The sequence below is a fragment of the Schistocerca nitens genome, chromosome 2 (assembly GCF_023898315.1).
Source record: "Schistocerca nitens isolate TAMUIC-IGC-003100 chromosome 2, iqSchNite1.1, whole genome shotgun sequence".
In the NCBI taxonomy this organism is placed as follows: domain Eukaryota; kingdom Metazoa; phylum Arthropoda; class Insecta; order Orthoptera; family Acrididae; genus Schistocerca; species Schistocerca nitens.
The window spans coordinates 965,124,362-965,138,844 of record NC_064615.1 but is presented as its reverse complement, the minus strand read 5'-3'; the positions used below and the strand labels follow the sequence as shown (position 1 = coordinate 965,138,844).

Below are 14,483 nucleotides of genomic sequence, written 5' to 3'. Positions count from 1 at the left end.
CATCCTGTAACTGGGGGTAACATATGTTTAGTTCCCCAAGTTGTGATGATACTCTAACGTAATCAGGATCAGTATTTGGCATCCAAACGTAGGAAAAGTGGAACAACTGGGTACCCACGAGATATTTATTGTAAAACTAACACTCAGAGAAAACTGTGCAACAAGTACTGACCTATAACGTTAATTAAATGTACATTAACCTAAATTTGAGATCGGCAAAACATCTGCGACTCGAACCGAAATCGTGTCCCGTTTATTCGTTGGTAATGGTTGAAACTAATTAGCATCGAAGTTACGCAAAGCCTCCACCCTGACTGGCTCTGACAGTAGAGAGCTCTGTAATCAAATCGATGGAACGTAACACGCTTACTGTTAAATATTCCCTGTCTATCGAACCGTGGTGCATGTATCACTGGATTCACTGCTGTGATAGGCAATTATGCGCCGGCTATCGTCCAGACGAGGTGCTATCTGTAACTGTGAATTCTGACTACACAGAGGACGTCCAATGGCGTCCGCAAACTCCTAGGGGCGAAACTACACTCCTGGAAATTGAAATAAGAACACCGTGAATTCATTGTCCCAGGAAGGGGAAACTTTATTGACACATTCCTGGGGTCAGATACATCACATGATCACACTGACAGAACCACAGGCACATAGACACAGGCAACAGAGCATGCACAATGTCGGCACTAGTACAGTGTATATCCACCTTTCGCAGCAATGCAGGCTGCTATTCTCCCATGGAGACGATCGTAGAGATGCTGGATGTAGTCCTGTGGAGCGGCTTGCCATGCCATTTCCACCTGGCGCCTCAGTTGGACCAGCGTTCGTGCCGGACGTGCAGACCGCGTGAGACGACGCTTCATCCAGTCCCAAACATACTCAATGGGGGACAGATCCGGAGATCTTGCTGGCCAGGGTAGTTGACTTACACCTTCTAGAGCACGTTGGGTGGCACGGGATACATGCGGACGTGCATTGTCCTGTTGGAACAGCAAGTTCCCTTGCCGGTCTAGGAATGGTAGAACGATGGGTTCGATGACGGTTTGGATGTACCGTGCACTATTCAGTGTCCCCTCGACGATCACCAGTGGTGTACGGCCAGTGTAGGAGATCGCTCCCCACACCATGATGCCGGGTGTTGGCCCTGTGTGCCTCGGTCGTATGCAGTCCTGATTGTGGCGCTCACCTGCACGGCGCCAAACACGCATACGACCATCATTGGCACCAAGGCAGAAGCGACTCTCATCGCTGAAGACGACACGTCTCCATTCGTCCCTCCATTCACGCCTGTCGCGACACCACTGGAGGCGGGCTGCACGATGTTGGGGCGTGAGCGGAAGACGGCCTAACGGTGTGCGGGACCGTAGCCCAGCTTCATGGAGACGGTTGCGAATGGTCCTCGCCGATACCCCAGGAGCAACAGTGTCCCTAATTTGCTGGGAAATGGTGGTGCGGTCCCCTACGGCACTGCGTAGGATCCTACGGTCTTGGCGTGCATCCGTGCGTCGCTGCGGTCCGGTCCCAGGTCGACGGGCACGTGCACCTTCCGCCGACCACTGGCGACAACATCGATGTACTGTGGAGACCTCACGCCCCACGTGTTGAGCAATTCGGCGGTACGTCCACCCGGCCTCCCGCATGCCCACTATACGCCCTCGCTCAAAGTCCGTCAACTGCACATACGGTTCACGTCCACGCTGTCGCGGCATGCTACCAGTGTTAAAGACTGCGATGGAGCTCCGTATGCCACGGCAAACTGGCTGACACTGACGGCGGCGGTGCACAAATGCTGCGCAGCTAGCGCCATTCGACGGCCAACACCGCGGTTCCTGGTGTGTCCGCTGTGCCGTGCGTGTGATCATTGCTTGTACAGCCCTCTCGCAGTGTCCGGAGCAAGTATGGTGGGTCTGACACACCGGTGTCAATGTGTTCTTTTTTCCATTTCCAGGAGTGTATTTCGGTACATTGCTGTGCATGAATCAAGAATTATGTTTCCTCATAAGCCAGGAGTAGAAACTTGACTCAAGTCTGCTATCATACAAAAAGCACTTTGCAATGCCTTAGTCTCCACAAAGAAGTAAAGATTCGTTTCTCAGGTGACAGAAACGATTGATGCCGTTCCTAGTGGCGATATCTGAACTTTATCTACTCTAATAGTGAGACTGTTCACTGGGGTCTTGCTAGCAATGCCTCGCAGCGCTACCCAGCGATTTGTGACCTCTCGATACCCGCCAGAGGATCTCTCGCCACGGAGTGCACAGTTTAGAGCGAACCTGACCGCGTTATCATGTACTCTATATGCAGCTGATCACCGCGCCCATTACAAGCGAAATAACTCCCACTCTACGAGTGAATAAGCTGACAGCCAACCACCTTCATCTCTTACTCAGTTCGATAAAAACTTCCGGAACAAGTTGTAACTGTTCCTTGGTCTACAGATTCACCCAACCAAATTCGTTTGTCTATCTTGTAGCGGGAATTCCGCTAGGCGTCAGGCGCGAGAACTTTTTAGCATCGTCAAAGATGCAACTCTAGAGAAATGTTATTAAGAAACTATCCAGTGTCAGTGAATAAATGAGTACTAATTCGATAACATCACCTAAAAACGCGATCCCATACAAGTAATCATAGAATATGAAATGTCACAATTTTTCATGTTTGGTGGCAAAATCTCACCACCATACACACCCTAAAATTCATACGAAATTCTGAGCTGTGGCCTCTTTTCTCGCATGTGTCGACACGTTGCTGACTGAAGCGTAGCCGAGCCCAAGGGTGACGTCGTAGTGTGTCACGCTTTTTCACCGTTACAGAGGAACATTGTGCGTAGCTTTGAGCCAAATCACAGTGGGAAACAATAACCTAGTTTCTAAAAAGTGACCCTTCAACACAACTGATGTAAGCCATCATACAACTGTTATTCAAGCAATTTTGAGGATATTCAGCGCGACTGTCAATCGTGTGGTTATTGCTACAACATGTTTCAGAAGAACATTTTCCCATTTTCAAGTGTTAGTGATGTTGCGCAGTATAGTTTAGATGGACTTCGTTGGACTACAGAAGGGGCTATCAGTAACATCCCTAGGTACGTGAGGCTCTGTACCCAAAGTTTCGGCTTGATGGCATCAGTCATTCATTCATTAATTGAAATCCACAAGAAGGCTGCTAATTAGATGCAGCCATTGCTCATTTGAACGTGGCTGTCTCGTTGAGGGCTCTTTCTCCCACACACAGTAGGTACCAATCAGAGTTTGTTCCAATAGTCCCTTCTCGCTCGGGAGGGTCACTGTAGATGCTGGCGTCGTCGATGCTAGAAAGTTGGCAGCATGCCGACTTGGGCAGTCTCCTGTGTTTAGAAAACCTAGCTAATAAAACTCTGCGTGCAGCCAGCCTCACCCTGACTCCGTGCCTGTGCTTCAAATTAGAACTTCTTAGAGATGTGTCGTGCTGTAAACGACAAAGAAGATTGACTTTTAGTAGAAAAGCTTTCAGCCTAGGGTGTCTGTCTTGGTCCGTTTTCCTGTCGATTCTGAGGCGCACGTTTAACAAGTGTTGGCGAGCAGAGAAAGGCATGTTTTATGGAACATTGATTTTACCAACTGTTTCACAAAACTCTTTCTATTTCAACATCGCAGTAGCTACCGCAAACTCAGATGCTACCGCCTACTCTCCATACTTCGCAGGCAAACCAATCCAAGGAAAGAACGTATGCCGGGAATTCAGCTCTCCAGGATAGTTTTCATCCTCACTATGTATACCCTTGCTCTTTACAACTACTTATCAATAACTCGGCCACGAAAATTACTGTTACAGAATGTCGAAGTGTTCAAGTCAGACGGAGACTTTAGTCTGAAACGACGATTCCTGTGCAAACTATCTTACTAGACGCTATTTTCAATTTATGATTAAATTTTCATTTACACTACTGTCCATTAAAATTGCTACACCACGAATATGACGTACTACAGACGCGCAATTTAATCGACAGGAAGAATATGCTGTGATATGCAAATGATTAGCTTTTCAGTGCATTCACACAAAGTTGGCGCCGGTGGCGACATCTACAACGTGCTGACATGAGGAGAGTTTCCAACCGATTTCTCATACACAATCAGCAGTTGACCGGCGTTGCCTGGGGAAACGTTGTTGTGATGCCTCGTGTAAGGAGGAGAAATGCGTACCATCACGTTTACGACTTTGATAAAGGTCGGATTGTTGCCTATCGCGATTGCGGTTTATCATGTCGTGACATTGCTGCTCGCGTTGGTCGAGATCCAATGACTGTTAGCACAATATGGAATCGGTGGGTTCAGGAGAGTAATACGGAACGCCGTGCTGGATCCCAACCGCCTCGTATCACTAGCAGTCGAGATGACAGGCATCTTATCAGCATGGCTACAACGGATCGTGCAGCCACGTCTCGATCCCGGAGTCAACAGATGGGGACGTTTGCAAGACAACAAGCATCTGCACGAACAGTTCGACGACGTTTGTAGCAGCATGGACTATCAGCTCGGAGACCATGGCTGCGGTTACCCTTGATGCTGCATCACAAACTGGAGCGCCTGCGATGGTGTACTCAACGACGAACCTGGGTGCACGGATCGCAAAACGTCATTTTTTCGGATGAATCCAGGTTCTGTTTACAGCATCATGATGGTCGTATCCGTGTTTGGCGACATCGTGGTGAACGCACATTGGAAGCGTGTATTCGTCATCGCCATACTGGCATATCACTCGGCGTGATGGTATGCGGTGCCATTGGTTACACGTCTCGGCCACCTCTTTTTCGCATTGACGGCACTTTGAACAATGGACGTTACGTTTCAGATGTGGTACGACCCGTGGCTCTACCCTTCATTCGATCCCTACGAAACCCTACATTTCAGCAGGATAATGCACGACCATGTTGCAGGTCCTGTTCGACTGCTGCTCTGGCCAGTACATTCTCCAGCTCTCACCAATTGAAAACGTCTGGTCAATGGTGGCCGAGCAACTGGCTCGTCACAATACGCCAGTCACCACTCTTGATGAACTGTGGTATCGTGTTGAAGCTGCATGGGCAGCTGTACCTGTACCTGTACACGCCATCCAAGCTCTGTTTGACTCAATGCCCAGGCGTATCAAGGACGATATTACGGCCAAATTTGGTTGTTCTGGGTACTGTTTTCTCAGGATCTATGCACCCAAATTGCGTGAAAATGGAATCACATGTCAGTTCTAGTATAATATATTTGCCCAATGAATGCCCGTTTATCATCTGTATTTCTTCTTGGTGTAGCAATTTTAGCTTGCATTAGTAAGTTGCAGTATTCAGTGAACGCTACTTTTCCAGTATGTCCCTTTCAGGATCAGTCTATTTGTTTATTGAAGAATACAGCCATCCTCTCTATAGGTCTGGTTTCTTATTGTGCGTGTGTGTGTGTGTGTGTGTGTGTGTGTGTGAGAGAGAGAGAGAGAGAGAGAGAGAGAGAGTTTAGTCAACGCGCTATCCTCATGCTTCTTTATTTCCTGCTGTACATTTATCCCATCTAAACCTCCATGCCTGTAACTGATGGTTCTGGTTGCAATTTCCAGCGGTTTTAGGAAATAGCCAGTTTGTTTTCATTTGCACTTTTTCTAGTTGGCGTTGGTGAACAGAAAGATAACGGGAGCATTTCGCTTGGCTGACATGGTGAGAGTGACCACCTGCTCACCTTCCTTTCCTGGGGCGCAACCAAGTACATATACAGTGTTTTAGGGGTATAAGTGCAGATATTGTCATCATTAGGAACACAACATGTGTTAGTTGTTTTTTCTCTACAGTTAACAGTGTTCCCAAAAACACAACCCATAGTTTACTACCAGATGTTTTCTGTATGGTCGTAGCTGCACCAGAAAGTGGACTACGCCTGTCAGTATAGACTAATCGTTTTACGTCCAAGTGTCCACACGTCAACATTTGACCTGCTGCCCAAGGTAAACTAAACATTAATGGCTTGCTCTTGCCACATTTCATGTAATAACCAACTTAAAAACATACTGCTCTTAATAACTAATATTCTGCAAAAGAAGTAAATACGAAAGCAATGTTGGTCAGAACGTTGTCCTCCATTATCAAGAAAAATATTTACACTTACACGCCTAATATCCTGTATATTTATACGTAATCATTCATTTCATAATACAGCAGCAAGTTCCCTGCAATTGCTGTAGAAGGGTATACACCAAGGAAATTTTTATACCACGCTAGTAACTAATTTTATATTTTTAAAGAGAGTGCTGCACCAAAACAAAATCTGTGTCAGTTTATAACCTTAGGCTTGACAATAAACACGCTCAGATAATTCATAACAAAAATACTGTTCAGGCAGTTTACGATTGGGAGCTGGGCTCTCTCACCCAGAGTGGACGTGCGCTGCACGTAGTAAACATTAGAATTTCACATAGTAAATCGACCGCATATGTTAACTACAACATGGAAAGCGTAACTCTCAGTAAACATGGCACAAAAACAAAAAAAATTATTGGAACAAACATCCTCTAATTGTAATCTTCACGTGTTTAAGCCAAGTATTATGCATATTTATGCGATCGGGAATGCTCAGTAGCAGCCAGACTACATGTACATTTAACAAGTAAGCGTCAGCAGGAAGCATTAGAGATGAAATCATAGGAGGCAATGTTGTGCAACCTTAGTAGGGACAAGATCCGACTATTCAGAAGTAGGATCTCACAATCTGAGACAGTGTTCCGAGACAAACTTCCGTCACAATGTCCGCAAACGTGACGTCAGATCCGCCTATCAACAGTGATCTGAACGCCCATTGGCTGAAAGTTTGGATATATATATATATATATATATATATATATATATATATATATATATATATATATATATATATATATATATAGGAAACGCACGGTCGAGTAACCGGGGTGGCTCTAAAAGAACGGTCGCGAGGACATATTTCAGCTGTTAAACAAGACATAAAGTGAAGTTATTAGTTATCAGAACGCCACGTGTCGTGGGAAGTGTCTATCATTATGTAAAGTCAGAAAATTGTGTTAATGTGTTGTAAAGGGTCGAATATAACGGCGTAGCCCAGAGCCGCCATATTGCAAATTCTGATTCTGTGACGTGTGTGACAAAGTAATTGCCGGCCGGAGTGGCCGTGCGGTTCTAGGCGCTACAGTCTGGAGCCGAGCGACCGCTCCGGTCGCAGGTTCGAATCCTGCCTCGGGCATGGATGTGTGTGATGTCCTTAGGTTAGTTAGGTTTAATTAGTTATAAGTTCTAGGCGACTAATGACCTCAGAAGTTAAGTCGCATAGTGCTCAGAGCCATTTGAACCATTTGAACAAAGTAATTTCTGTATTAAAACAAGTATAGTACAAACGTTGTTGGCAATTAACAACTGGCATCCCTATACACTCCACTTCAGCAGGATCACCACCTACATAGAACCTGGCGACTAAGCGCTACTACTGTGCTACGAGGGACTTAACGAAGCAGCAAGACAGCAGGTTAGTGATACCGCCCAGAGAAGCACTTCCTTCTCTCTACAGTGTCACTGAGGGCGTTGTATAATCTCAGAGAGGATGTCACCCCCACCATTGTCTGAGCTCTGAACAACTATTTTGTTAAAAATTTGATAATATTAAATAAAAGAACTATAAACATTCAAAGTTCGTAATTTTTTGTTATGCATATTTCAAATAATAATTTTGATATATTTGACTGGGGCGGATATACAGTGTGGTTATAATTAAACTTTCGCTGCTTGAGTCAGTGTAGAAATGGTTCAAATGGCTCTGAGCACTATGGGACTCAACTGCTGTGGTCATAAGTCCCCTAGAACTTAGAACTACTTAAACCTAACTAACCTAAGGACAGCACACAACACCCAGCCATCACGAGGCAGAGAAAATCCCTGACCCCGCCGGGAATCGAACCCGGGAACCCGGGCGTGGGAAGCGAGAACGCTACCGCACGACCACGAGACAGTGTAGATGTAAAACTATTTACAGTATGGGACATAACTTTATAGGAATGATGTTCGGACTGTGTTCTGCTGGATTTGTTGTTAGTAGTGTTAGAGTCATGACTTGCTAAGGGCGCTAGTACCGGTATGGCGACACAGGCTACAAACACAAGCATCTGTGTGCATTACGGTTGCAGACAGTCAACATGAATCCGGACATGGTGAGCAGGGCTTTTGCTCGTAAAGCTCTGTTGTCAAAACGACGACAACGGTGCTGCTGCCTTCACGTGTATCGACGCATTAAATGAATACTGAGAGGTCATCTTCCCAGACCGAAGTTGAAGAACATGTTTCGGAAGTACGAATTAACCGATGACTTGAGAATTGCTCCTGGGAGAGACTGACGGCCAATTGGGCCACAAATTGTTGAAGAAGTTACTCTTTTTCATGGCTGAGAATGCTGGACTCAATGTGCAATCTTCAACCAGTGCATAATTGGTGTCACGTCAGCTAAACGTTCCACGGTTCATCATTCGAAAAGTGCTGAGAACAAAATTGTGAAACGGTATCCAGGCTGTAGTGGATGCACATGGTCATCACGCTGAACATCGTTTGTAACCTGGAACAATAACATGGTATGCAGTTAAGGGGGGTCGGACGTCAAACGGGCCGACTTGGAGCAGGAGAGGCATCACACGACATTTTAATTTGCACTGTCTATAATTTTACAAATAAATTCATAAAACTTTGTCAGCATGACCGGGAAGGATTCAGAATTCACACTTATAGCAGTGGAAGTTCGAAAACACAACGATGTAATTTTTTTTACATCTGAAATTTCATCATTTTTTTCACTTACTAATGGCAGCATTTGTTGCTATAGGTACACGTTTCTTCATAAGTAAGAGAGATTCTCCGATGAATTTTGCACAGCATACAAACCATACTTAAAGGTGTATGAAACTCTAGAATTTTGCAAATCTATTAAAAACTGTGGTAAAAATTGAAGTAATTAACTATAACATTTGTGTTTTTCCTAAACATGAAGTTTAAAATATAACAGCTCATTCGTTTTTTCATAAATTAAATAAATTCTAGAGTTTCATACACCTGTAAGTATGGTATGTATGCTGTGCAAAATTCGTCCAAAAATATCTCTGTAACTTATGAAGAAAAGTGTACCTATAGCAACAAATGCAGCCATTAGTAAATGAAAAAATAATGAAATTACGCACGTAAAGAAGAAAATTATTTTGTTATGTTTTCGAACTTCCACTTCAATGAGTGTGAATCATTAATCCTTCCTGGCGATGCTGACGAAGTTATATGAACTTATTTGTGAAAGTATAGACACTGGAAATTAAAATGTCGTGTGATGCCTCTCCTGCTCCAAGTCGGCCCGTTTGATGTCCTACCCCCCTTAACAAACATTGCGCTCTCATGTGGAAATTAAAATGGGTTTCATCCAGCGGTTTATTCGTTATTTCTCTTCTGCGTAATCTTGCAAATGTTTCTACGAGGTTTCATTGTACTACGGTGACTCGTTGTTCGAGGAGGACCTCTCAATTGACGAAAATTTAATTCTAAGTCCTGTACATGCATCAAACCGATTGACAGATTTTTATAAATTGCTAGTGGAGACGTAACTAGAGCTAGACAGCTTTGTTCTGACCCAAGGAACCCAATGCAGTTTGACAACTTAAATAAATTCAGGTTAGGTTACTCCAGTCACTGTTTATGGAACACTGAACAGCTGAAAGCGAGTGTTTTTCGCTTTTTCTCACCTAATTAACTGTCTTTATTGGTCCGCTAGTTGTGCAGTGGATGAAGTCGTCAACAGCTAGTCTCTTAAATGCAGCTGGCCTCGGTCTGCCACAAGCCCAACCCTTCAGGCTTTAGCATGTCTTTTCAAATGCCATACCGTGAGTGCGTCTCCACCAAACAGCTGGCGTGGATTTTTCGAATAAAGAACGATAACGGTCGCGTTTAAGCTCGTTCTGCACACCAGATGTCAGTCATTTTCCACCAGCCAGTGAGCGTTCAGGTGTCTTTTTGAACGCTCTGCTATGGAAGTCGTAGCCAGTGCGAGCATTAACCTGATCCTCAGTGAATTATTTACTGAATCCTCATTGCCATGTTCTATAAGTTATCATGGCTCATGATGGAAGTAAACGAAAAATCTGCATAAGCAAGAGAGAGACATAATTTTGAGGATACACGCTTTCTTCACGCACAAAGCCTTGCACCGGCAACACTGCAGCCCCCATCTGTGCCTCCAAGTGCGCGGACTGTCACCGTTCGTGAATCAGATTATAATGTTTTGCGTCTCCACTATCAATTGATAAAGACCTGCCATTCGGTTTGATGCATGTACAGGATTTAGAAATAAACTTTAGCCACTTGAGAGGACCTCCTCGAAAAACGAGTGACCGGAGGACAATGAAACTTCATAGAAACATTTGCAAGATCTGTAGAAGAGAAATAACGAATAAATCACTGGAAGAAACACATTTTAATTTCCGCATGAGAGGGCAATGTTTTTTGATTGCATACCATGTTTTCGTTCCAGGTTACAAACGATGTTCAATGTGACGACCACCTGCATCTACGACAGCCTGGATACCGTTTCACAACTGTTCTCAGCACTTTTCGAATGATGAATCGTGGAACGTTTTCAGCTGTAGCAAGAAAACTCCAAGACAGACAGAGTGAGCCTCCGCAAACAGCATTCTAAAGGCAGTCGTGCAGTGCAAGTTGTATGTCCTTCTGGGATGACATAGCACTCGTTGATAGGTACAAAAATACAACAGAGAGAACAGCTCCATCGATATATGCCAATAAATAGCTCATCTACCTCTACAACGCAAGCACCTAAAAGATGTTCAATGCAAAATCTAAAAGTATCAGTGTAGTTATATGTGTATCCCTTCTTAACATTAGACCAATTTCAAAACCGTCTTCTTCACAGGATGTAAAGAACCCTGTAAATTACATTAGTCGTTACAAAAATATTTTAAATAGAACAAAGTAACAACTGTATTCTAAAGACTATATGGAAAGGGTACTCACTTGTTACTTCATATAGTGATTAGGTACATTGAACAAAGCCAAACAGCTCTTCTCATATGAGACATTAATCTTAAGAACACAAACGATCACACACCATGATTTAGGTTTGTAACACAATAATCTTACAGGTGTGCAAATCAAATGCCAAGTCCAGTGACCAATTGACATGAGGTTCTTGTCGACGTAAAGGTTGTTTATAATAAAATGCAATGATGGCAGCTGGATTACAGCAGCAAGTATATGACAAATAGCGGAAGTTAACTACCTAAATATGCAGGCTCTAGTACTAAGGAAAGCTAGCCGCATGAGGCCCCAAATCTGTGCACTTTGAGTGCTCAAAGCAGTCTAGGCACATTACTTACATGCACCCATTTACCGCCCTCTGCGACTTGTTTTCCTTAACGCTAACGCCTGTGAGTTTAGGCGGCTGACTTTTGGTGTTTGTCATATATATATTGTTTTAATCCAGATCCCATCATTATGTACTGTTGAACACAAGTCAGCTTTTACGTCGACAAGAGCCATATGTTAATTGGCCACTACATTTGGCATGTGATCTGCACAACTGTAGTACTATAGTGCTGCAGTCCTAAGTCACGGTTTGTGATTATTTGTGTTCTTAAGATGTATGTCTTATATGGCAAGAACCGGTTTGCTTTATTCAGTGTACTTTATCAGCATGTGATGAAATAAGCGAATACCCATAGCTTACAAACTTTTAGCTAGAGTTGATACTTCCTTCTGTTTAAAATATTTTTGTAACCACTAATGTAATTTTAGAGCCCATTACATCTTGTGAAGAAGCCAATTCTAAAATTGCCGAAACCTATGTCAAGGGTTACAATAAACCTTTATTTGCAACTTGTTGGCTGATTTTTTTTTTCTCTCAAAGGTTACTGTACGTAGTTGCTGAAGCTACAGCCAAGTTTAAAATTTTAATATTTGACAATTTAATATCGCCTTTACTTTCAGGGTGATTCGTATTTCTTCAATAACAAACTCTAAAGTGGGTCTCTACTATATATGCGCAGTGTGAAATTAAACTAAAATACACAGCAACGCTTGTGGACTGGATGAACGTTCACAGCCAGGCAGCCATATTGCCAAACATCGCATGATTTTCACCCGATTTTTTGGACTTTTGACTGATTAAATACCGATTCTTGTGATATGCAATTTGCTCACACATGATAGATCTGGAGACAGATCGAGACCAGGCGATGGATTGTTTTGACTCTGTCGCTTGTGTCTGATGGATAATATGAAATCCAGAGAGCATCTCATTCGCAGCTAAGACAATCTTTGTGAAACGTCTGACGTGAGGCGCAGCTTGGTGTGCGTGAATCAGATCTGGCGGTAATTCTGGTGGAATACGTGTACTGTGAGTAGGCAAGTAGTGCAGTCTGACTCTGGCACAGCACATATGCACATTACCTGGTGTGTGCACGTGTGAATATGAGAGGACGCCAAATTAATTTTTGAAGACGAGCCTTAGCTGACATCAACGCCACTGCCGTATCCACTACAATACAGAAGTAAGCCTCAATGCTAAATATTGAAATGGTATCAAACACGACTAACAGTTTTGATACAGAGAATATAAGAACTAGTTTTATGTTCAACGAAAAAGTTTTTGCTAAGTTGTGCGTCTTACACAATTCATATTCATAGCAACGTTAATTTGCTTCTTCCAGTTAAAAGTAGCTGTCCACGAGAACAGAGATTTGTATTTCGTTTGTGGCAGCAGGGAAATCTGTTTCTGACTGAAAACAAAATTGACAATCAATTGCTTAAGATCAGGCAGGGTTTTGAAAAAGTGATTCTTTAATTTTGTTGCGCAGTGTACTTTCCTGGTCAGTTTTATTTTGCTCACTTTATAGTCCTACCATTCGTTAATACAGCTACATGGCGTGCTCTTAGAGGAGTATGTAACAATACACAAATTGAGTTATTAGACTGTGGGACGAGACTTACCTTGAGTGGATTTGTGGTGAAGAGAGTGACTTCATGTCCTCTCTGAAGCAGAGCTTTTGTTAAGATATGGAAAGGCTTCTGGTGGCTGATGGACGCCGTTGGAACCACCACCAATATCTTTGAGGCATGACACAATTTGGCCAGCATCGATAGTACAACAAACGTGTAAAACAATTGTTCTAGAAGAAAAAAAGTATGAAGTTACACACAAATAGTAAATATATAAAGACATTTCAAGTAAACAGTGAATATTTTTTAACTAGGCGGTAAAACAATTTACCGAAATAAGTGTTCATAGAAAGATATTTGTCCAGTTTGCTATCGTACATAATTATAGGGATGTCTCTACACGGAAATTAATACTGTGTTCAACAAAACAAAAAAATCTCTTCTCTTGTATTTTAAGTAAAAGTCGCTTTATACACGTTGTTTGATAATGAGGATATCTCGCGCTGGGGGAGGTGATTTGCTACTTACTTCCTCTGAAGAGCTAGGAAGTGTGGATTTGTGTCGTGTGGTACATTGTCAAGAGTGCTTATTCTGTGTGCGGAGCAAACATCGCTTACGCTTGATTTTAGCATGTAGTCACAATGATCGTCAGTATGCATCAGAAGATATCATGTATTTAGAATCTTATAAGGTTGCGGGATTTTGTTGGTTGGAAGAGTATGGAGATACGTAATGTACACTTGTGGTTCCTCTGATGAGCAAAAGAACTGACCTCAAAACTTACAGCAACATGGTTGAAATGGCTCTAAGCTCTATGGGATTTAACATCTGAGGTTATCAGTCCCATAGACTTAGAACTAACTAATTAAACCTACCTAACCTAAGGACATCGCACACTTCCATGTCCGAGGCAGGATTAGAACCTGCGACCGTAGCAGCAGCGCGGTTCCGGACTGAAGCGCCTAGAACCGCTCGGCCAGATCGTTACAACAATAAACGCTACATAAATTTGAGAAGATGTAAGTCGCAACTCATCACCCAATAACTCAGAAATTTTAATGTCTGACTAGAATAATACACTCATTCGTATCTGTATAAATGTGCGAGACAAAGGAAAGCTCACACGTCTCGTTGATGGTACATTTTGTCGAATGAATACATTTAATGAACGCCATTAACTAGAATACACATCGTCAAACGAGAAAACAATAAGAATTACGAATAAACACATGAATTAGCATTACTTATCACACACGTAAGATTAATCCTCACATTAGTACGCCTCTGGCCATTAAAACTGCTACACCAAGAAGAAATGCAGATGATAAACGGGTATTCATTGGACAAATATATTATACGACAATTGACGTGTAATTACATTTTCACGCAATTTGGGTGCATAGATCCTGAGAAATCAGTACCCAGAACAACCACCTCTGGCCGTAATATCGTCCTTGATACGCCTGGGCATTGAGTCAAACAGAGCTTGGATGGCGTGTATAGGTACAGCTGCCCATGC

At 43.1% G+C, this 14,483-nt stretch overlaps 1 protein-coding gene across 1 annotated transcript in view; it reads right to left on the bottom strand.

Annotated features, from left to right (window-relative positions):
* LOC126237286 (UDP-glucosyltransferase 2-like) overlaps positions 1–14,483 on the bottom strand; it is a 107,887-nt gene that overhangs the window by 76,691 nt on the left and 16,713 nt on the right. Inside the window, exon 2 of the mRNA XM_049947232.1 lies at positions 13,016–13,194. Coding sequence (XP_049803189.1) covers positions 13,016–13,194 — 179 coding nt within the window. The remainder of the gene's footprint in view (positions 1–13,015; positions 13,195–14,483) is intronic.